The sequence below is a fragment of the Telopea speciosissima genome, chromosome 10 (genome assembly GCF_018873765.1).
Source record: "Telopea speciosissima isolate NSW1024214 ecotype Mountain lineage chromosome 10, Tspe_v1, whole genome shotgun sequence".
NCBI classification, from domain to species: Eukaryota; Viridiplantae; Streptophyta; class Magnoliopsida; order Proteales; family Proteaceae; genus Telopea; species Telopea speciosissima.
Window position 1 is genome coordinate 53709000 of NC_057925.1, and position 24910 is coordinate 53733909.

Sequence of the window (24910 nt, forward strand, 5' to 3'; positions counted from 1 at the left end):
TCAAGTTGTATTACAGTTTTTCAGTTCTTCTGTGAGTCATGCACTCATATCTCCCACCTGAGCTGAACCATACCCTAATTGCTTTAATTCCTAAAAGTGTGAAAACCCTATCCTACCTGAGCATTATCGTCCCCATATCTCTGTAATTCACCATACAAGATATTCTAAAAAAATTTGGCAAAAAGACAAACATCTACTAAATAAATGTGTTTCACCCTGGCAAGTTGCATTTGTGCATGGGAGATCAGTATCTCATAAAATAATTATTGCTGGTGAGATTATTAATTGTATGCAAAGGTGGTTAATCATGCATCTTATGCTTGCCGATGAACTTTTCCACTTTGCAGAAGCTTCAAAAACTGACTGAAGTGATCAGTGTAATCCCCTAATGGTTTTAGAAATTATCAGGTAAAGCTATTACCCTGAACAAGAGTGGCTAACATTTCAGCTCAAACCTATCTTCTTTTTCTTTTTCTTTTTTTTTGGGGGGGGGGGTGGTTTCAAAGTGTGAAGATTTATTATTAGATGAAAGCTTCCTGGGAGAATCTCCTGGAAGACACAAAGTGAGTATTTACAAGTAAAGTTGGTGGACTAACCCACCAAACATTTCTGCTCAAACCTATCTAAATCTATACATTCCATCATCTTGGATTTGTTAGTCATGAAAAAGATAAAACAAAATACCATCTACTTAGGTGCAAATCTTATAATAAAAACTTCAGCTTCTTAATTGATAGAATCCACAGAAGGCTGGATTCTTGGATAGCTAATTTTTTTATTCTATACAGGGGCATCAGTTTTAATCAAATCTGTTCTTAGTTCTTTGTCTTCTTACTGGGTGCCTTCTACATGTCTGTCAATAGGTATTCACACCCAACTTGATAGAATGGGGTTCAGAAAGAGTGAAGACCAGACCAAAGCATTTCTGTTGAGATTAGTTGGAGACTTGTAAATACACCTAACAGGGCAGGCTTTGGGTACAAATCTTCAAGGCTAATTATTTCCCAACCACATCATTCTCTAAACTGATACATGTTACTAGTCCTAAGCTATGCATGTATTTTCTCATTATTTCTCATCTACAACCAATTTAGGTCGACCCTTGCTTTTTTAGCTTCTCCGTACTGGAGGATTCAAAGGTCTTCATTGGACATGACTGTGCCACCTCAAACAAATTTTTGCAACTTATCATTAATTTAAGCTACTCTTCAATTAGCTCTAATTTGTTTATTCATTATTTTATCATTTCTAATTTTATCACTTATCAATCTCAACAATCTCATTTCAACTACACTAAGTTTATTTATATGTTATTTCTTTATTTCCCAACATTAAGTTTCATACATCATTGTTGGTCGTATAACTATCCTAAAAAATGGTGAATGGGATCTCATTCACGGAGAGGTGGGAGATGACGGGAATGGGTATCAAGAGGGTATTTTGGAATATACCAAAACCCTAGGAGGGGTTTGTGAACCCTAGGATGGTGGGTGAACCGTCCTCTATGAGTGTAGGAAAACTTTATCCATAAAGTAAAATCATATACTTTGTTTTTGTTCTACTTATATGGTTGATCTCCATAATTTCAACTTCACATGTAGCCCTGCTTTTGTTTTATTCACCAAGACAATACCATCAACAAAAAGCAACCACGAAAGGATCTGATCTTGATTGTCTCTAATCAGTTCATTCATGATTAGCACAAATAAATACAGGCTTAGAGCTGATTCTTGATGTAATCCAATTGTAATTGGAAAATCACTGTCTCCCCCTCCCCCCACAGTTCTTACATTACTCATTACATCATTATGTTTACGTGTTACTCAACACACTTTTCTTTACTAACAGTTGCCAATTTGTAGTGATTTTATCGTAAGATTTTTCTGAAGTTATTAAAGATCATATAGAGACCCTTCTTATATTCTTTAAATCTTTCCATTAATCTCCTAACCAAATTATTAACTGAAAGTTAATAATTTTTCTAAAGTTATTAAAGATCTTCGTTGAATATGGCCATGCTACCTTAAATGACATTCTCGAAGCTTATCATGTGTCGGAGCTACTCCCAACTCAGCTCTAATATGATCATTCCTTACTTTTTCCCTACTAGTTTTGTCACATCCATCTTAACATCCTTATCTATATGATGCTTTTTTAGCTTTCCAACATTCCGTACTATTCATCATAGCCGGTCGATTGATAGTTCTATAAAATTTTCTTTTAAACTTTAATGGGATACGTCAATCACATAATATTAGGTACGCCTCTCCACTTCATCCATCCTATAAAAGTTTCCTGCCCTTTTTATTCAACAGAAAATGAATCTATATGACATTTGTTGTTATCATTACCACAAAACAGAACCTATTAATAAGTGGAGTCTTTAGCATATATGCTGTTTGGGAAGAGGGAAACAAGGGTGAATTTAAATATGGAAAACCTGATCCAACCCAGATTTTACATTAATTGACTAAGTATTCCCAGACCAATATATTGACCCCTGGTTGAGATAAATACAATGCTACTAACTCTGAGGCAAGGGATTTATGTCTGACTCAACCATTATATGATGGTTTACCAGTTGCTTGATATTGTCAAGATTGTGAAACAGGCAGGTCGGTCAGCCATGGCTACATCTCTCCATCTCTGCAACTCTCTCTCTCTCTCTCTCTCTCTCTCTCTCTCTCCTTTCCATGGTTATAAATATCAGTATGGTATCTTTATTGATCTCGGCCGATATCGATACTGATAATATCATATTGGGCCATATCGTACGATTTGCCCTAATTTTCAATAAAAAAAAAATCATTTTTGGACATATTTGTCCCTAATAAGAATTGTTCCATGAATACCAGATTGGGTAGGTATCGGTATCAGGCATGACTGATATTGATATGGAAAGGTCGATGCACCAGATCCGATACCAATATTTATAACCATGCTCCTCCTTCCCCACCTGTTTCTCTCTCTCTCTCTCTCCCTACCAAGGTTTTAAAATAGGGATTACCCCGAAATTGGTATCAGTTGATTCCAAAGGGAAGGTCATTTTGCCCCCATCATGTGTCAGGACACAGAATCCATGCTCTCAGATAGAGTCCTTTTACGATGTAGTTGTAACCAAATTGATTACAACTCATTTTATAGCCCTTTTTCTACCCATACTTCTTTTAAACAATTTAAAAATAGAAACAAAATGAGTAATTATTTTTTTTTAGTTCAGTTAAGTTTACAATGTAAATTACATATGACTAAAATATATACACATCTCCCTAATCCATGGATCGAAATTGAATTACAAAATGCAAAGATAAGAACAGAATATCCTCCAAAGTAGATCTAATAATTATAGGTGAAGATAGACTTCCCACCTAGATCACATTTTTGTTATCTGATTCAACAACCATCACTTCCTCATAAAGCAATCAACTGGGCAACTTGAGCCACCTTCTTGGCTTTCTCATCAAGGGAATTCAACTTGAGCCAAAAGCCAAATGGATTTAGATCTTTATCCCCTACAGTTCCCTGCTCGGCCCAATTCCCTAAGTGCCTCTAATAAAGGGAGCGCAATGACCACCCTATCCCTACCCGGGTGGGGTCCACCCCCCTTATTATAGGCACTGGGGAATTGGGCCTGGCAAAGGACTGGAGGTGATAATTTTTTAATGGATTTCCGTGTAACACTTTCTAGGTTCATTTTGTCATACTGAATTGGACATCATATGTTGAGGAGAAGAGGAAAAGTTATCACCTCAAGTGCACCAAAAAGGTATATCTGACGGTGTACTTTAAAGTGCTTTTGTTTAAGGTGCACTTGGGGGTGTACTGTACTTGAGGGGATAAAGGTCTAGAGAAGAGACGAAGATATCCAAAAAGGAAGGAAAGGCAAGTAGAAGAAACAGAGATCTTTATCCCCTCAATTTACCTACCCCTCAATTTCCTCAATTCCATCTAATAGGGAAAACAAAAATGACCAACCTACCCCTGCCCGAACATACTGCCCGGATGAGGTCCACTTCCCTCTATTAGAGGGAGTTGAGGAAATTGACGGGCAGATAAATTGAGTTGATAATTTTTCCCCTCCCTGTTTCTTCCTCAACATTGGATGTGCAATCCAGTATGACAAAGTGAACCTGGAAAGTGAAACCTGGAAATCCATATGGCATATGTGCCTTTCGGCTCAAGTTGAGTCTTTTATGAGAAAGCGATTGTTGAATTGGATAACAAAAGTGTGATCTAGTTGAATAGTCTATCTTCACCTCTAAAGACACAAAGTCAGATGTGTATATTTTGATTATTTTCTCGCCATATGTAATTCATGTTGTAAATTTAGTTGAGGACAGGCTATAAAATCGGGAGCATAGTTCCTGTGCCAAGACACATGATGAGGCAAAATGACCTTTCTACCCCATGAAAGGTATAAAATCCCATGCGTCAACAAGTTTTTCGACAATTTAAACTATCGAAAAAACCCGTTAATGGTGAAATGAAACTCTATTCAAGGACGGTCAAAGTAGCCTGATAGATCAACACGGTACAATAGCGCGCTTTCCTAGCTTTTATGGACAAAATCTTAGTATTGTACGTATTCTTTCTTTGCATAGGAATAACTTTAAAAAGGGAGAAAGAACAATACTTGGTCGTGTGCGGGGTGGCCTTTGTGACCAGACACAAGGCCACGTGAAATGACCGTTGTGCCCCCATGGAAAGGTAGAAATCCTACGGTCTTTTTGCGCGACTTTGTGTCTGAGCGCAGGGATCACACAACACACGCAACGAGATAGCATTCTCTATCCAAATTTCTCGAGATCGTTTTGTATTCGAAATTTGAAAATTTTCACAATTGGCAAGCAAGTCTATCATTATAGCAAACAAATATATCAGCCAAAATCAACTGTGTTATTAAATTTGCTTATTTTGTCTCAACCATTGACAGTGAAAATTTGTTATGTGCCTATACAAGTGTGCATGGTTCATGCTTATGTGGCTGGAACGGTTAAGCATTGTATTATTTAAGTGTGATTTGTGTAATTCGTGGGTGGTCAATTATAAGTAGTTTATCAATAGTGGGAAGTGAGTAGTTTATTAGTAGTTGGTAATTGTCGTAATGCAGAAGTTATAAGAGTTATTTTAATGGAAGTGAGTCACCGTAACTATTTGTAATCTATTAAATATGGATAATCTCCTATCTCTGTCTTATTTTATCTCCTATCTTTTCTCTCCTCCCTCTCTTGTGAATGCATCATTTAATATCTGAGCCAGTGAATTACTTACGTTATATGGAGCAAAATTTCAACAAGATTCGTGAGCACAGATGAATAGACTAAAGAAAAAGGTACCAACCAATGCAATTGAATTGCTATCAATTGAAGTCACTGTAACGGTGCACCTGGAGCAGCCAACGAAGACGAAGAGGAAAAGGGAACCCAAGTACTACCAATCATGTATTACTACTTCCTTCAAGGTGATACCATTCCTCTCTCTCGCTTGTCTTTTTTTTTTTTTCAATCGACTCCCTTTGAATTGCGATTCTGGTTGCATTCAAGGTAATGATTTCATTTTGGGACTCCATCCAGACCATAACGCTTGCTCAGTTACTTCCTTGGTAATAGTTTAGGAAAATTACTATCATGTCTCTACACTTAGCCTATATTTATTGATACTCCCTTACTTTAAAAGTATTTTGGGGAAACTACACGTACCCCTCTAAAATGCATAGATGAATAGACCAAAGAACCTTAGGGGGGCAGGAGGAATATTGAGTGCATTTTAGGGGGTATGTGTATTTTACCCATTTTTTTTTTATACTCCCCAACATTTAGTCCTTTACATCTTACTGTTTCAAAATACCTAAATTACCCATCCTTTTCACCTATTAATCGATTCATCATCTCTCCTCCCCATTCTTATCAATTTTTTATTATTATTTTATCTCTCCTCCCCTCCTCGAAAGATCTGATTTAAAAGATCTCATGAGTGTCTAAATGATTGTAACAGTATTTATTCACTTTATTTTGTACTACCATGGATAGGGGGCCAACCTCATAAAATAGTGATACAGAATCCACTATAGGTTATCAAATTGAACAATAAATTTACAATGTATGATCTGATGGTGTAGCTTAGAGTTTTATATGTGAATAGATGTTACAATGAGGCTCTGCCTGATTGGATCCATGCTAGTGGTTAGAACTTCAAATCTTCTAATGAAAACAAATATATGATCCATTGGGAACTTTGAAATACATGTTCTCACTAGAAAATAAACAGAGGGGTAAATCCAAATCAGTTTCCCATACAAGACAAAAGGGGGTGGGAGCTAGGGCTGGGGGTTGTAGGGTTGGGTGGGGTCAAAGGAGGGTGGGGCGGGGTTGCAGGAAAGGGGTAAAGTGAGGGTAGGTCAGGGGTTGGAGAGGGAAGAAAGGGAGTGGTTAGGGGTTGCTTTCAGTCGTATTCGCGTAAAGAGGAGGAGGAGAGATGGACTTTTCACGCACCCATATGAGAGGGCGTAGGAATGGACCAAACAACATTCTTTTTCCCATAAAAATATCTCAAACCCACTTGAAAGGTTTCATTTTGGATCCACTCTGTAGAAAGGGTATCCTTACCACTAAGTTGGATGATAGCCAACTTGGTGGTAAGGACCAAACAATATTCTTTTTCCCCATCTATTTTTAAACTCGTTACAACTGATTTTGTAGACTCTTTAACTCGGCTAAGTTTACAACATAAATTATTCATGGCTAGAAGATGGATTAAAATCTTCAGCAGTGCAGGCATCTGACAGTACATTGCAGTATGAGCTTGAGAGCTCGACATGTGGAAGAAGCTTTATCCAATGATGCGAGATCAATGCAAGACATTTTTTTTTTTTTTTTTTTTTTTTTTTTTTTTTTTCTTCTCGAACTTGCCACTGTTGTCTCAGACCTGCACTGCAATGCATCGCCAGACATTCGTCCTGCAAAGGATTTTTTTCTCTATAGAGGATATACACACGTCTCTCTAATCTACGAATCCATATTGGACCACAAATTATGGCGGAAATAAGAACGGGACGTGCCAGGTAGATCACATTTTTGTCATCCGAGTCAGCCCGTCGTCACTGTCTCATAAAGCGTTAAACTTGATCCACTTTCTCATAGAAAAAAAGAGTAATCAACTAAGAGCCAAAAGGCGAGAGAAAGTGAAACAAAAAGCCAAGAGGGTCACATATGGATTTCCTTCCTTGTTTGTATTACTTTCTCTTTATTCTTTTCTATTCTAACTTTTCTTACTTGCTTTTCCTTCTCTGTCTCATCCATGACCGCCAACAGAGGAAGTGCAATCCAGTAGTATCACAGAGTGAATCTGGAAAGTGAAATAATACGGATATTCAAGTTGTATCTTTTAATATGATAAAGCGAAACAAGATTTCTTTTTTGGGGCTCAAATAGAATCTTTTAGGCCTTGTTTGTTTGAATAGAAAAAATATTGGATTGGAAAAAAAAAGTGGTCGAATTTTATGTTTTTTCATAAAATTCTAAAAGTTATTGTTTGGATACCAGGATTGAAGAATTGTAAGAACAGAAATGCTTAATCTAGGTGGAGTTGTCCACCTGAGTGACAGCTTATTTCTCCCACTCCATCCCTCCCTTCCCTGATAAAATCCATCATTTTATGAAATTTTGAAAAAAAAATACAGAAATTGATTATTTTAATATGTGGGGTTCAAAAGTTCCATCTTTCCCTTTCCTTTTTTTTCTTGTTCCCTCACCCCATTAAAGATGGGTCTTACTATAGTGGAAATCCCCCTTCCGAAGTGACTTAACATCTGATTCAACATGCCATATTGACTTGATTCCATCAATAAATAATTTTCAGTGGTGTAAGCAACTGAAATAAAATCCTATTCAGTGACAGTTCATAGTAGCGTGGTAGATCGACACAGTATAAAAATACTAGGAAAAAGTTCTCTGTCCGGGAGTGCGGTCTATGCCAGCACTCCCATGAGTCTATCTTTTTCCTTTCCATGTGAAAAAACATCTCTACCCCCTTATTTTGAGGAGGAGAGAAATAGACACATGAGAGTGCTGACGTAGGCCACACTCCCAGACAAAGAACTACTTCCCAAAAATACTATAGCGCTTCTTGGCCTTTGTAGACAATATCTATCTTCTCTTGTAGCAGTAGCTAGCATTCGAGTCCTTGGTACCGGAATAGGAGGATACAATTAGTACTTGGCCCTCGTGTTAGCATACGGGCCCATACTCTCAGACATAAAACTATTTCCTATTTACTTTTTTTTTTTAACATTTTTTCTCCTAAAAAAAATACTGAGATTTTTAAGACTAGGTCCACTTAAGCTTTCGGATGAACTATTTTCTCTCAAGTTTTGCAGATCATACTGTAGTTTTTCTTCGGTAAGTCATATTCATGTTCTTCTGTAGATCTCCCTATCTCTATCTCTCTACTTGTGTTGGAACAAAGATATTTGGGATTCTAATTTAATCTCTTGTCTATAATTTTAATCGTTTCTCGAGATCGTTTTGTATTCGAAATTTGAATAATTTCATAATTGGCAAGCAAGTCTATCATCAAAGCAAACAAATATATCAGTCAAAATCAACTGTGTTATTAAATTTGCTTATTTTCTCTCAACCATTGATAGTGAAAATTTGTTATATATGTGCCTATACAAGTGTGCATGGTTCATGCTTATGTGGTTGGAATGGTTAAACATTGTATTATACAAGTATGATTTGTGTAATTCATGGTTAGTCAATTATAAGTAGTTTATTAATAGTGGAAAGTGAGTAGTTTATTAGTAGTTGGTAATTGTTGTAATTGAGAAGTTATCAGAGTTATTTTAATAGTAGTGAGTCAGCATAACTATTTGTAATCAATTAAATATGAATAATCTCTTATCTACACCCTATTTTATCTCCTATCTTTTCTCCCCTCGCTCTCTTGTGCATGCATCATCTAATATTTGAGCCAGTGAATTACTCACACGCTATATGGAACAAAATTTCAACTAGATTTGTGACATTCAAACAAAGAATTTGGTTTTGTTTGATGAAATCACAAAAAATGATTCTAGTATTGTCCGAGACATTTGACTCTTTTGCACATATGAATAGACTACAGCCAACGAAGAAGAAGAAGAAGAGGAAAAGGGATTCCAAGCACTAAAGATCATGTACTACTACTTCCTTCAAGGTGATACTATTCTTTACAATGAGGTCGACATGTCGTGAGATGACTATTCTTACTTCGTTATTTGGAAATTTTTCAATTAAGAAAAGAGTTCCTGAAGGACCTTACTTCCTTTAATTTCATTGTCCTTGAGGACAGAGACAATTACAAGAGGAGGGGAATATTATGTGTGAATATAAAAGCGTGAATGGTTCATCCCTATGTGGCTAGAATTGCTAAGCATTGTATTATGCAAGTGTGATTTGTGTAATTTATGTAATTTGTGGGCCATATCGTATGGTTTTGCCCTCATTTTCAATAAAAGATTATTTTTAAACAGATTTACCCCTAGTAAGAACTGTTCCACCGGATACCAGATTGGGTAGGTATCGGTATCAGGAACAGTCGATATTGATATAGATTGACCAATGCACCAGATCTAATATTGATATTTATAATCATGCTCCTCTCTTTTCCAAGGTTTTAAAACAGGAATCAGTGATGGATACTTTCAATGCCAATTTTGTAGGGTTTTTTTTCCCGAAATTGGTGTTATTGAATTGCCAAAAATTGGGATCTATATCAACTGATTCCAATAGAAAAAATCATTTCGCCTTATCATGTGTCTGAATGCAAGAACCATGTTCTCAGATAAAGTCCTTTTCCCATCTATTTGTAACCAAATTGGTTATTTTGTAACTTTTTCTATTTTTTTAATAGAACTTTAGAAGATATAGACATCTACCTAATACATGGATCTAAATTGGAATGTTATATTGGCCCTTGAAAGATAAGAACGCTAGGTCACACTTTTGTCATCCCATTCAACCATCACTTTCTCATAATTAATAAAGAATTCAACTTAAGAGAGTTAGAGCATATGATATCGATTCCGTGTTTCACTTTCTCTATCGTCTTTTAAATATAGGTTTTTTTTTGTTGTTGTTCTTCTCTCTTCTAACTTTGACCACTGTCCTCTTTCTTCTACTTGTCTTTTACAGAATAAAATAATATTTTAAATCCATAATTTTAAAATTTAAAATTTAAACATTTTTCTGGATCTCCTTAATCATCGCCGTCTTTTCTTCCTCAATAGAGCATGTACAATCCAATACTATTATACTATCACATAAAACAAACCCGGAAAGTGAAATACATATATATATAATTTTTTTTTTTAGAGGTTGTTATTTATGGAACCTGGAAAGTGTAACTACGAATATTCAAGTTGAGTTCTTTATTATGATAAAGTGAAATTGACTTTTTGGCTCTAAGTTGAATTCTTCATGTGGGATCTCTTGTGCACGGGAATTTAGCTCGTCTTTAGGAGGAGTGTGCCTAGAATGTTGTCAGGGGACATTCAGCGGTTGAACTATGCTGCACATATTTTGATGCATACCTAGGGATGTGTGCAACATAGCCCAACGGCTGACGGTGACTTAGGCATTCCTTGCTCCCTAGAGACGATCCTAATCCACCATGTGCATGGCTGGGGAGCTTCAATCCACATGTCAGCACACATCTCGATGTACTGGCGTATGGATTAAGGCCTCCCTAGTTGCACCATGTGCACTGCATGCCGTGCAGTTAGATATTCAATCTTCACCTTTAAAGATCAAAGATCATTCTCATCTATGAATTAGGGAGATGTATATTTCTTATAGAATCACATGGTATATTTTGTGGAATTAAAAATAAATTACTATTTTTGTTCATAATTCTAAATTTTCTATAGGAGGGAAATATGGGACCAATTTGGTTAAAAAAAAATGGGAAAAGACTCATTAAACAATAGTGATCATCACACTTAAAACTTTGAAATTTCATTTTTTTACTAGAAAATAAACAGAGGGGTATACCCCAAATCTAGGGGTGCAAGTTTGGTCTTGTCGGCCCGAACCCGCCTTGAGTCCGAACAAGGCCTGGGCTGAGATATTTGGCCCTGAGAGTGGGTCAGGGCTGAAAATTTTTGGCCTTGAGTTACGGTCGGGTCAGGTTAGGATTGAGGCCGAGAGCTAAGCTTGGCCAGGCCCCGTCCGACCCTGATTTAAGTTATGCTATAAAATATATATTGATATAATTATACATTATAAACTTTAAATTTCACCCACATTTTTTTATATATGAAGACAATAAGTGTTATAAGATATTTTATTATATTGTTATCTTATGGAAAATTAATAATATTCTTCCTAGCCCAGCCCATGCATTTCTTTCCCCTTCCCCATGATCAAGGCCAATCAGAGTCAGCCCGGCTCGACCTTGAGGGCGGGTCAGGGTTGGATTTTTCTGGCCCTGAGTCAGGGTCGGGTCGAGCCTGGGCCAGATAAGGGGACTTAGGGTTGGGCTGGGGTTCTATAAAGCTCAGCCCAACCCGACCCTGTTGCAGCCCTACCAAAATCAATTTCCCATACAAGATCAAAGGGGGTTGGACAGTGGGAGGGTTGGATGAGCGCCGAGGAGGGTGGGATTGTGGGAGGATTGGATAGTTTTGCCACACATCCATCTCAACATCCTCATTTTTGTTACACTTAGTTTATCTATATAATGTTTCTTAACTGGCCAATATTCTACACTATACATCATACCCTACGAATGATAACCTTATAAAATTTTCTTTTTAAAGTTTTATTGAAATACATAGATCACATAGCACTCCAAATGCACCTCTCCGTATCATTCATCATATAAATATATCTTGCCCTTTTGGTCATCAACACAAGGACCATTTGGAGTGCACATAAAAGCATCAATTATGATAGAATTTTCACATTTAATAGGGATGGATGATCATTTCACCTCATCCTGTGCCCGAGCGTTGGAGCCACGCTCCCAAATAAAATCTTCTATTTTTTTTTTTTCAAAATAATTTTTTCATTTTTTAACATTGATAGTTATCCTAACCCCTCACGCACAATATTGACTCACGTTTTATTTGGGGTAATATTACTGACTAAGATACACGTCATACATACTTGTAATGTCACATCATGGTGCACGACCATGTTCGTCGGGTTTCGGATAGAAACAAATGGGTGTCGGAATGACCAAACAATCCATCACGCTTTGCCGTACACGGAAATTATCCCCTATTATTTTATTTCAAGTTATTCATATCCATCTGATGAAAAAAACTGATATTCCGTTTTTACCCCCAAGGCTTCACTATAAAAACGATGAAACAACATTATCCTCTCAAGTCTCAAGTCTCAACAACTGTTCTAGGTGCTTCTTCCATGCAAAACGGCTTTTGAATCGATAGCTATATTTAGAGGGTTCTGAAGAAGTCTCCTTCGTCATTGACATCGACTGCAATAGGGCAACCTCCTTTGTAAAGAGGGTATTTAAGATTAGGTCTTCTTGAGCTTTCGGATGAACTATAGAACTCTGAGTTTTGAATTTACCTTACATTCATCTGCACTGAGACGTTTGAACGATCGCCGACGGCAATTTAAGTTTTAGTCTCATTACGTTTGGTAATCCTTACTCTTCCTTGTAAAGAAATGGAGGTCTCAGCATTTTCTGCAACTACTGGACGGTATTCCTGTTCTTCTTCAGGTTCTGTTCTCCTCCCTGTCTCCATCTCTCTGTTTCCATTGCAATTATGTTATTTCGGTTTTTAATCTGATCTCCTTTCTGTAAATTTAATCGTTTTGTAATCGAAATTTAAATAATTTCACTATTGGTAAGCAAGAACAACTTTATCGGTCAAAATTCCACTCTGAGAATCTAATAACTGTGTAATGTCTATGTGGCGACTGGCCTGAGTCTACAATAGAATCTGAGTGGGAAATCCAGGATATCTTTTAGCCCTGTTTTTGCAGTCTCAGAGAATTATCCGACCAGCTATTATTTTTATGATTCCTTTGTCTTTTTAAATCTCAATACTGAAACTTCTAGATCTGCATTTTTCACTGTAGATTTGGGATTGTTAAAAAATGAGAAGCATACCATTTGGCGACATAACTGGGTGGCCATTCCTCGGAATAAAAGAATTGGACAACCTTTACAGGGTCAAATTGGATTTCTGACTCCAAAAAAGAAAAGCTTGAAGGTAAAATTTGTTTTTGTTAATTAAAAATTTACAATTGTTTGCTTTTTGCAAGTTCCTTCAATATTTGATACATTTGACTTCTCTTGTTAGGTTCTCTCAAGTCAACAACAGAAAGAAGTTCCTGTTGTAGAATCCAGGTATGCCATCTTTTGGATATCAGAATATTGGGTAATTTCATGTTACCCTTTGGATATCAAAATATTCAGTTTCTTGTTTTCATTTACCCCCCAAAAAAGAGTTTATTTTCCCAGATAACTTAATAATTATTGCTACTCCAGTACACCATATATTTTGAAGTTCTAGGTATGAAGTATTAATGGTCATGAAATATTCAGTTCCCTTGTGGATTCAGATTGTGGGCCTGAACAATAAGGTGTATTGATGCAGGACTATTAAGAAAAGCCCTATATCATCTCAAGTGATTGAACTTAAAATGACTGGAGATTATAAAGATGAAAAGAATGCTGTAAATGAAAGGAAGAAAATAAAATGGGATCTAATTTTGACTGGCTCTTCGTGTGAAGAAAAATTGAAACAGCCTGACCAAAGACTCTGCTAGGGAGTCTGTGGCAACAAGAAATAAATCTACATATGTGTGGAGATCTTAATGATTACAAATCTGGTTTTTGATTGAGAGAAAAAGTTGAGCTCTTCGACATAGGAATCTTCTGTTGGTTAAGTGTGGCCAGTGTTGTGAACGGTAAAAAGTAAAGAACTAAGATAAATTTGAAATTCGCACATGGAACGTTTTGATAGTGGTCTTCTGTCTGCTTAACTTTGGAACTTATTAGGGCAATGTATTGTTTAGATGGACATGCAGTTTTTGTTGGACAACTTATCCCATCCATTATGCTCGTTTATAGCATTGTTTGCTCCAAGTTTCTCTACCCTTTTCTTTTTAATTTACAATGTTATTCAATTCTCGAATAATGGAAATTTTTGTTCCCCTTTCAAGGCGTATTGATGAGATATATGATGCTTTAACTGAACGCCTTCTTCCTAAAGCAGCAATGGCATCAAACTCTAATCTAAAGTAAGTTGCAACATCTTATTCCCTCTTCCTCTCTTCCTTCCTTTTCTTTTTGGATGTTCTATTCTGGTATTTCATGAATTGGAGGTTAATTCTTCAGTAAAAAATATTTTAGATATTAAAAAAAGGTCATACCCAGTGCATGAGGCTCCTGCCATTGCAGGGTCTGGGGAGGGTCATAATGTAGGCAGCCTTACCCCTGCTTTCATAAAGAGGCTGTTTCCAGACTTGAATCTGTGACTAGTTGGTCACAATGGAGCAACCTTAACCCTTGCTCCAAGGCCCATCCTCTACTGATATCTATCAAATATTTTAGATAATGATACCTATAAAAAAGAAAAAGAAAAATGATAATGATTATATTTTCAGGTTCTATGTTACATTTTCACCACAACTATCAAACCTGGACTGGTCATCAACCTTGTTTGGGTGCCAAGTCCTAGCTTGACCACCTCAACCACTCAGTTTACTGGGCTGAGAAACTGAACTAGAAATAAATTGTTACAGATCTGAAGATCTGAGAATGATTAAGGTGGCAATTGGACAACTCTCGATGTAACGGTCACAAATACCTGGTTGTGTTAATGGGGTGGGCATCTCTTCTCCTTCAGATGTTGGGTTGACATCATCCACATCCATTTTAATGGCGATGTCTGGTTTGAAAATATGCCTTGAGGGCCATTTATCTAGACAGCATGAGTTCCATTTTCTTCTATTAGTTGAACTTAGCTCAATTTTTTGTGAAAACCGAATAGAGAAGTCATGGGCTGGTGATGAATTGGATCTCGGTAGAGAAGTTGATCGTTTAAATTAAATTATTTGCATTATATGGCTTGCAGGTATATCGTGGGTTTAGTTGGTCCACCTGGTGCTGGGAAGTCCACTCTTTCATCTGAAGTAATTCGCCAAGTAAATAAGCAGTGGTCCCAGAAGGCACCATCAATGGCTTCTGAGGTTCAGCCTATTGCTACTGTTCTTCCCATGGATGGTTTCCATCTTTACCGTCACCAACTTGATGCAATGGAGGTTGGTATTCCTTTAGTTTTTGTATGGTGGAAGGTGAATCTGCAGCTTCCTTCAAAAACTTCTGAGGGTTGGGGAAAAGGTGTAATACCCTGTGGGGACAAAGCCACCATACTTCTTACTAATCCCGAAGGTCCTCAGAGGGGGATGGTCTGAATCTACCTTCTGACTGGGGGTGTTGTGGAGCAGAAAACCCATTTCTGCAGTTTCCAAAGCCCACAGTGGAATCATACTTTCCTCCAACCCCAATGTGTGTGTTTGTGTATAAATTACTGCATTTTTGCTAACTCCATCCTTTTTCAGAATCCAGAGGAAGCTTATGCAAGAAGGGGAGGTGAGGGTTTCTTCATTTGGTCATTACAATTTATTATAGATCTTGTGAGCAACAATATATTGATCTCTTCCTTTGGCAAACTCAGCTCCATGGACTTTTGATCCTGCACGACTGCTGAAATGCCTCAAGGATCTTAGGAATCAGGTAATTTGTGCTGGATATGGAGTTGTCCTTCCATCTTCTCAGCCGTTAGACTCGAGTGTCTAGCATAGACTCGTTTATATTCTTCATCCTGGCTGATTTTTTGAGCTAGTCTAGCACATTCCTTTGAATGCAAACTCAATTTATTTGAAGATTGAACTGATATATATTAACCATGCCAGGGATCAGTTTATGCTCCATCATTCGACCATGGTGTTGGAGATCCAGTGGAAGACGATATTTTTGTGAACCCTCAGTGAGTAACCTATCCATTGTGGCTTTTCTTGACATTGGCTACTGACTTTGTGGCTCTCAATATGAATGATTTTTAAGGGTTTATGACTTCACTTCTATGAGTGAAATTTTGATTATGTCCTGATATTTTAACATCTTACTAGGTTTCAGTTTAGAGTTTTGGTACCAAAAGCAAGGGTATTTAAAAGAATGAAAACATTACTAAACAGAATCAAATCAGAGAACAGAAGTCCAGATTAGGGAGAAAACTTATATAGCAGAATCCAACCAGATGGACCTGGAAATCAAGTCGACTTCTCCTTTTAGAGAGGGGAATCTTTTATGAATGAAAGCCAATAATGTAGACAGAATAATTCTGAAGTCAGAATGAGATCAGAAATATAAAACTCCCCAAATCAAGCAATCCTAGAATGAGTAGGACTGCTTTGATTAGCCAACAGATTCAGGAACTGGAGACAGATTTTGATAGCAGGCAGTTTCGATTGATGATTGCAGAAAACAGAATTTGAATCAGGTAAGAAACTCACCTCCAGAGAGAGAAAGAGAGAGAGCAAGTCATTTGGCTTGCTGAAACACCAGCCAAGCCTTGATCACACACAAGGGATTCTCCATGCAAGGAAGTAAGAGCAGCAGTCTTTTTTGTCCCCCCCTTTTTTTTTTGAGTCAAATCATGGGCGCCATCTATTTATTAAAAAGCATCAAAAATTTAAGAGTTGGGCTGGAGAATCCACTAGCCGACTCTAATTACAAGTCACAATCCCTTTAAAAATATAACTGGCCTTTTAAAAGGATGTGTATCCAACGTAAAGACTAGAAACAATAAAAGAAATATCTAACTTAAATTGACCCAAAACAAACCACCAGTTCAACCGGATCTAACTTAAAACAAAACAAAAACAACTTAAACCAGAAATAACTGGCCACGCTAGGTTTTCTTGGGATTCCTCCTGTGATATGTCTTCAATACTGCATCAGGTATCAGAGGATAGATCATCCTGGACCAGTATTAATCTGGATTGATCTGGATCTTTTGTTTGATCGTCCATTCCAGTTTGTTCAGGATCATCTGGATTGTTCTGATCCTGTATCAATCCAGGTTGGGCAATTCAATTTGATCTTTAAAACCATGACCGGAAGGCAGGTTAGCTTGATATAGAAAAGACATGTTGTATTGTATTTTGTAAAATTAAATCAAAGAAAGCCTGCTTGATGCAGCCATCCAATATTTATCCTAGATTAGGAACCATGGATTTGATTGGCTGCAACAAAGGCCGAGGTTTATGTTGTTCTCATGACAAATCAGCGGCTGAGAAGCTTGCTGGTTTGTATGTTCCAGCAGCCTGTGATGGACAAAAGGGGCTGCTGCCTAGGGAAGAATGCACATTGATAGCAGGAAGAACAAAGGTATGATTTGTAGAGAAGAGGGAGAGTGAACAGTGCTGTGAACAGTAACATGGAAAAGAGAATGCCCCCTTTCGCCATGCGTAAACTGCACCTATGATCCCTCAAAATAGAGAAGGGCAGGCAGGGCTTCCGCAAGGTCCTCCCCGCTCTTCCCAGTCAAGATAGATGGGAAGGGGAGATTATTGAATCCCGCCTATCTGAAGCTATTGTAGAGGATTCACAGCTTGAGAGCTTGGATTCAATTAGGATAAGCACTAATTAAAGCTTCTATAAATACAGTTATACCCAATACATTGAAACTCATTGCTCATGGATAAAGAAAAGCCGCCTCAACATAAAAAAACCAACAATAACTAGAGCAAACATATAACAATGGATTCGGAATTTTTGCTATGCTACTAATACTTGTACTGGCTCTGCTATTCTGCCCAGCCCTGCTGAGGAAGAGTTATGGGTTGTGAAACACAAAAATATGCTGATTCGGCCCGGGCATACTATATTATAGAGAACGGATTTGGTATTTGGATATTATTCACATCAATGATTTGGTTAATCATGATTGATTTTGGTTATGAGAGATTTTGTTCCATCACCAAGAATTATTTGACCCAAAGAGTTTGCAGGAGAGAGGAGAAGAGAGGGGTAGGGGATAGAGCTCACAGCGTACACACACTTTCACAAATAAACTTCTATTCAATTGTGTAATCCATAGTTGTCATGGCGTCGCCATGGCGTCCTGGCGCTGGAGAAGGTTGCATGGCGACCTACACCATGGCGTCCCTCTTTGATTTCTTCTTCCTGTCTCTCTTTCCCTCTTCGATTTCTTCTTCCCTCTTTGATTTCTTCTTTCCCTCTTCGATTTCTGAATTTTCTTCTTAAAACTTGAGAAACAATAGAAAAAAAATAAAACATGGCTTGAGTATACATCTATTAAAACATTAAAAATAGAGAAAATAAAAAATAAAACATGGTCGACATGCTCGCCATGGCAACGCCATGGCAGGCGACATGTCGATATATCGACGTGACACCCCTCTGCCGACTTGGATCGCCGTGACGCCGTGACAACTATGGTGTAATCTGATAGGGGATTACATCCTCAAATAAAAACTTTTAAACACTCAAACAAATTCTAACAGAATAAATAACCAGTAAAGTAACCTAATGGTATTAGCAGATTAATGGGATGCCTGGGCTGATGCATTCTTCGTTTTGGGAAGTTGAGTTTGTGGCCCAGATCCTTGCCTATTATCCTTTATGAACTTCTGAGTTGTGACTTGTCTGACAATATTGTAATTTTTTGTTTGAGGGATTTCAGTTTTTTTTGTTTAGATTTTAGGGCAAATTTCATGGACACCCCCTATAACTATTCAAAATGACAAGGACATCCTAAATTTTGCAAAAATGTCAAAGATTACCCCTATTTTATGAATATATATCAACTTAGTCAACTCTGTTAAGCTTTTGCAGTTAAGTTGCTGTTAGTTTTTTGATAATGGCCAAATTGCCCTTAAGAAGTTACAAACTTACCATAATACACTTAAGGGGAAACCCCCAACTTAACCAAAAACAAATTGTACAGTCATCGTTTTCACCTCTTCAAGCTGTTGCTGGGCTGAACGGAGAAGACGCCGGAACAGCAGTAGCTGCTTTCCGAGGGCTCCTCATGAGTTCTTAGCGAAACAATTTGCAAGGACTCGGGTTGCTTCCTTCAGTGTTCATGAAGGGATTGGAAGAACACTCAAAGGTAGGGACTTGAGTAAGGTCAGAAACGCTATTTGGGAGAAAACTGGTTTCCAGGATTAACGAGAAACTAGCAACAGAAAACAGAGACAGAGCAAAGAGAAGATCTTTTCCTTTTTGTTTTCATTTGATTTTTCCCCTTATTGGTCCCCCTGCTTAGTGAGTTCTTAGTCAGAGTTGAGTTAGTTGAGTGACATCTGTGAATGATCCGCCCAAGCAAACATCAAAAACCCAAAAGTGGAGGAAGAGGTTAATCACTAAGTAGGGGAACCAATAAGGGGAAAAATCAAATGAAAACAAAAAGACTTTGATAGAGAAAATTGAATTGTTGGATTTTTATAATTTTTTTTTTCTGGTTTAATTTCCATGGCTATTGTTGCGGAGAATGCGATTAGTTCGGATGATCAGTTCATCCATCATCATCATCACCGTTCTACTGCTATTCTTACTGTTGGTGATGTTGCTCCAAACTCTGATTCCAAATCTGAGTTTCAGAACGATGTGCGCAAGCTCGTTGATTTGCTATGGCGGATGGAATGCTATTGATTGAGATTGTAACTAGAGAAGCAAACTGAATATTTTTTTTTCTGAAATTTTTTCTGGGTTTCTCTCTGACTGATTCCATTTCCGAGGGCAGCAGCAGTAGCAGCAGTAGCTGCTTTGTTTTTTCTCTAACTTTAACCCTAAGTAATTGAAACGAAAGAAGAAAACGAAAAAAAACTACAAGTCCAAAGCCCACCCTTTGGCCTCTGTAAAGAAATTCCGGTGATGTAAGCTGATTGTAATGCGGCGACATCAACCCAAATTGTGGTGGTTTAGTCCCAGGATATCTTCTCTAGAGGAGCGATTTTTTCCAGTAGGATTTCGATCGGATCAGCCAAATACACGTTCTCTTCGAGTTTCCCCCTTCATTCCTTCTTCAATCGCCTGACATGGAAGAAACAATCTTCTTTTTTAAGGATTCGATCGAAGTCTGTCTTGTCGGTGATTGGTAGCCTCCGTCGCTTATCCAATGATGACCTTGAAACCTTACGGCGGATTAGCGATACAGAGATATGATATAGAGAGATTCCGATCCTTTGACTAATCACTAATTGTAGTTTCTTGAAAGGAACCATCTGCTGATATACCCACCGGTGATGCTTTGGCCAATGCGTCGGGAGCCAGTGATGCTCCGGTAAAGTCTCCATGTACACCGGTTGCCGACTCACCGAATGCTGATTCGCCTTCTGAGTCATGGAGATGAGAGGAGTGGTGAGGGGCTGCCGGCAGTGAGAGAGGGAGGCGTGAGATTGAAAATGCCGATCAAGTTAGGGTTTGGGGGAGGGGGTAGAATGTGATGGGTTCCCCACTGACTTCGAAGAGACAGTGGTGGTGATGAGGAAGTTCGATTTGGGAAGATGATGGAATCTTAGTATTTTTTATTTAAATTACTGAGGGTAAAATTGACATTTTAATTTTTGGAGGTAACTTTGCTTAACGTCAGGGGGAAGATTGCCATTTTGACCAAATTTAGGGTGTACTTGCCTTTTCGAATAATTATAGGGGGTGTCCGTGAAATTTGCCCTAGATTTTAATAGATGTAAATATTTTCTTCCTTATCATTTCTACATTATTGTTATTCAAATGCATAAGGAATATTGGTATTAAAATGCAAGAAAGGAATGGTGCCAGAGTAAGAGTCATCCAAAAGACATCCATTAGATCAAGACTTGAGATGTGAAGGCTAGAGTAATTATACATAGGGACCTGGTATTGCAGCCATTGAATTGAAAGTGCTTAACTACAAAAAAAATATATGATAGTGGGGGGAAAATATTCAGATACCTAATTGGATAAAAGTACTAAACTTTAACCAAAACTGTACTTAGATGTCAAGTAAATTATAAAAGAACTTGGCGGTAATTTTTGAGAAGCATCATATATTTTGACATGGCTGGGAATAGAACTTGATCAAGGTGTTTAAAGTTATTATTGATGCCAAGCATGGTTCCAAAAATCCCATTCAAATGTGCCACAACTCATGATAAATGGAAAATTTGAGGCAGGCTTCACAAGAAAGTGAATGCTCTGTTGTTTAACTCTTCAGTTGAGTTCCTGATGCATACTTTATGAAATTGTATTACTGGGTTGTAGTTGCTGGTCACCCAGTTTAGTTGGGTCCTTTCATATATTCTCTTTTATAGTGGACATTTGTTTTGTTGTCCTTCTTGTTGTCCATATATTATACTTCATTTAGCATCATCGTCAATGGCCCTAATTTATTTATATTGTTTCTGAACCTTTCTTTTTCTTTTCAGGCACAAAGTAGTAATAGTGGAAGGAAATTACTTGTTCCATGAAGAAGGCATCTGGAAGGAGATTTCTTCTATATTTGATGAGAAATGGTAATCTTTAGCTCCTTCAATGAAATTTTTAGTTAACAATTGAGAATGAGAACTTCATGGTGAGAAATGATGGTAAGTTTACATGGTCTGTTAGCTAACCGATGGATCTGTAAACTTAGTAGATATTGTAGTTCTGATCTCTTATGTTTAAAGGGAAAAATATTGATTTTATGGTAGGAAAAACCGATGAAGCTGGCTTTCATCTTTAGGGTTTGTCCCAGGAGAGACCATTGATTGGTCGTCTGATGAGAACCAGTAGTATTATATTACTGAAGTATGGGAAATAGAATAAAAGCGAGTGTAAATTTGGGATTTTTTTTTTTTCCGGGTATTAATTTACATAAATTTGATATATAGATATTTCATTTTTCCCTGAAGGTTTGTTGAAATTGATATTGAAACATCGATGCGACGAGTCCTAAAGAGGCATATTTCAACTGGTAAATACTTGGTAGTAGATCATTAATCCATTTTTCTTCACACGCCAGGAAAGAATGTCAAAAAAAAAAAAAAAAAAAAAACAAGGGGAAAGTATGGTTTTTGAGTTTGAAACTGTCTTCTTTGATGTGCAGGAAAACCTCCTCATGTGGCTCAATGGAGGGTAAGTTTTCATGTTCAACAGCCAATGACTTCATTGTATACCTCTGAGGATTAATTTAGTATCTCTTTAATTTGTATATTTGCAACCTCACCAATTGTTTGAGACTGTGGAGTACTAAATCATCTTCTTGTTCTTTAACTTGACTGTTCAGATTGATTACAATGACCGGCCAAATGCAGAGCTCGTCAATAACTCGAAGAAACATGCAGACCTAGTAATCAAGTCAGTAGACTTCCAGAGCTGATTCCGGGTTCGTAATTGAAGGGGGGAAAAAGAGGAGGAAAGCATAGCCAGTAAAGTATAATCTGATTCATTGTGGGCTTGGGTACATATTCCTCCACCAAAAGGGGAAAATTAAGGGATTGTATTCCTCCTATGTTTACCCCTTTTTTTGTTTTTTATTTTTTTGGGTATGGTCTCTTCCTCCATTGAAAGTGCTATGGGCTCAAGGAATCACCTCTTTTTTTTTTTTTTATTTGTATTATTATTTTATGTAGGTATACAAATAATTCATCCCCTGTATTTTAATGGGGCAATTCTATTAATTCAGTATGTTCCTTGAAGAAGTTGCCCGACAAGATAAGAACCCCAATGCCAGAAGAAGTAGGTTTTTCTTTGGTCTTACCGTCGTTCCAGAGGGGCTGCAGAAGGCCAGTCCAGCCAGAGTAGCTGCGCCAAGAGAGGTGCTTGTTAGCATTCCAGCGCTGACAGCATTCAAGTTCTATCCATTCTGATGCCCATTGGGTGCAGAACTCGAAACAGAAGTGGCAGATTCAAATTAAAATCTGGCTTATTCCTGATTATTGCAACACTGCACTTGGATCTTCATTTTTTTTTGGGATCATTTTTCCATTCTTTTAATCAGTAAAATAGTAGAAAATCAATGAAACTTAGGTTTTATAGCACAATATACAAGTATATGAATAAAAATTCAAAAACATCAAATATCTGTGGAAATATTTATTTCTGCTTAATTCCAATTTCTAAGGGTTCTGATATTTTCCAAAAGTCCCGTGCCTTGCTGCTGTTCACCATAGAAATGGTAGTTGCTCTTTCTTCACCTGCTGTAGGAACGTAATGCTCAGAAAATGATACGTACCCGTCACTTTCAGTTGACCAAACACATGGGTGGTAATGACAAAGACTCAAACTATCATGGCCCTAAAAAGTCGAATTTAGCTTGTCTATAGGGAGCCTAGCACGTCCAGAGTGCTGTCAGCTGTTGGGTTGTATCGAACACATCCCTAGGTGTGCGTCGACATGTGTGTAGCACAGCTCAGCCGCTGGATGCTCCCTGGCAGCATGGGCTCCCTGGAGACAATCCTGGTCCAAGATGCCGAACGATATACAGTCATGAATAATTATCACCTCTAATTCGTTGTCCTCTCCAATTCCCTCCAATTCCTCACATAGGGGACAACAATTCGTACAATCATCTAGCCTGAAGATGGGTAGTGTTACCTGAGCTGAGTACAACCCAAAATGTACTGAGGGGTGGATAGAAAATGGATTGGCCTCGATCGATGTTTGAATGATGTACCGATCGATCGACAATCTCCCAAGTCCCAACAAGTTGGGATTAGCTACCCACTTGGGGACGATGGGGACACATCCCAACCCAGATTGAGCTCCTCTCCAGGGAGCCCAGCACGCCGAAGGAGCATCCGGCCATTGGGCTGTACCACACACATCCCTAGGCGTGCACCAAGATGTGTGTAGCACAGCCCAACCCTTGGATGCCCCCTGGGCATTCCTTGGGCGCCGAGCTCCTTGAAGAGGAGCCGGATCCTCCCAACCCTCCATGGGGTGTGGGTCGTTGGGATCTGTCCCCACAATCCCAAGTGGATAGCAGATCCGGACTCAGTCCCAACTATTAACGGTTATAAAACAATCATTTCTATAACGGCTAGATCCCAAGGGGTCAACTGAATTTTTCTTTTGGTAAAGGGGGTCAACTGAATTGAAGACTCTTTTTTACCAATCTTTTGGACATTACATGACCTTTCTTAAAGAGGTTTTGAGAGAGTTTCTACGAGCCTTTGTGAACTCAATTGGTAGATTATTCTGTCTTACAGCCTAAATTTTGATAATCACTTTTAATTTTTTTATTTTCATTTGTATGCTTACCAGCTTAGGGGTTTCATTTGTGCTGTATTTGTATACTTGACTTATGAGCCATTTGTTGTAATCTTCATTTGAAGATTGATTGTAAAGATTGTTAGTAGTGACCCTTAGAAACCACTAGGTTTGAGTGAGTATAAAAACTTGGGTTGATTGTGAGCCAAGTAAAACAAGTGCAATATTAGAAAGTCCAAGAGTGAGATCTTTTGGTAGTAGATAATAGAAGTCCAAGATTGACTCTGGGGATGATATTAGTATTTGGCTTGACAATTGGGTTCCTGCATCTCCATCCTTTCATATTCTGAATCCAAAGCCTATGGGATGCACCTTAGAAAAGGTTGTTGATTTAATTGAACCTCATAACATAATCTAGAAGGAGGATTTACTTGTCAGATTTTTTCATCTCTCGGATGCAGAGAACATCAGAAAAATCAAATTATCCTTGTTTCCTCGTGAAGACAGGCTGATTTGGGGAGCAGCCACGGACGGAAGGTTTTCAACCAAGTCTGCTTATCATCTCCTTTTGAGTGATCGCGACCTGCAATCAAATGGCCCTGTTTCCTCCACTAGAGCATGGAACGACATCCCTACTAGGGTCAGGAAGAGACTCTGGCAATGGAAGTCTATGCCGAATATCAAGAACTTC

At 37.9% G+C, this 24910-nt stretch overlaps 1 protein-coding gene across 1 annotated transcript; it reads left to right on the forward strand.

The window, feature by feature from the left end:
- Window positions 1-12674: 12674 nt before the first annotated feature.
- Window positions 12675-22502, forward strand: LOC122643745 (putative uridine kinase C227.14). The gene is made up of 12 exons (XM_043837333.1): window positions 12675-12729; window positions 13092-13225; window positions 13316-13362; window positions 14181-14258; window positions 15095-15281; window positions 15582-15612; window positions 15698-15756; window positions 15936-16009; window positions 21456-21542; window positions 21921-21982; window positions 22115-22143; window positions 22295-22502. The coding sequence occupies exons 1-12, from the start codon at window positions 12675-12677 to the stop codon at window positions 22385-22387; spliced, it is 936 nt and encodes a 311-aa protein (XP_043693268.1). The 3' UTR covers window positions 22388-22502.
- The last annotated feature ends 2408 nt before the right edge of the window (window positions 22503-24910 follow it).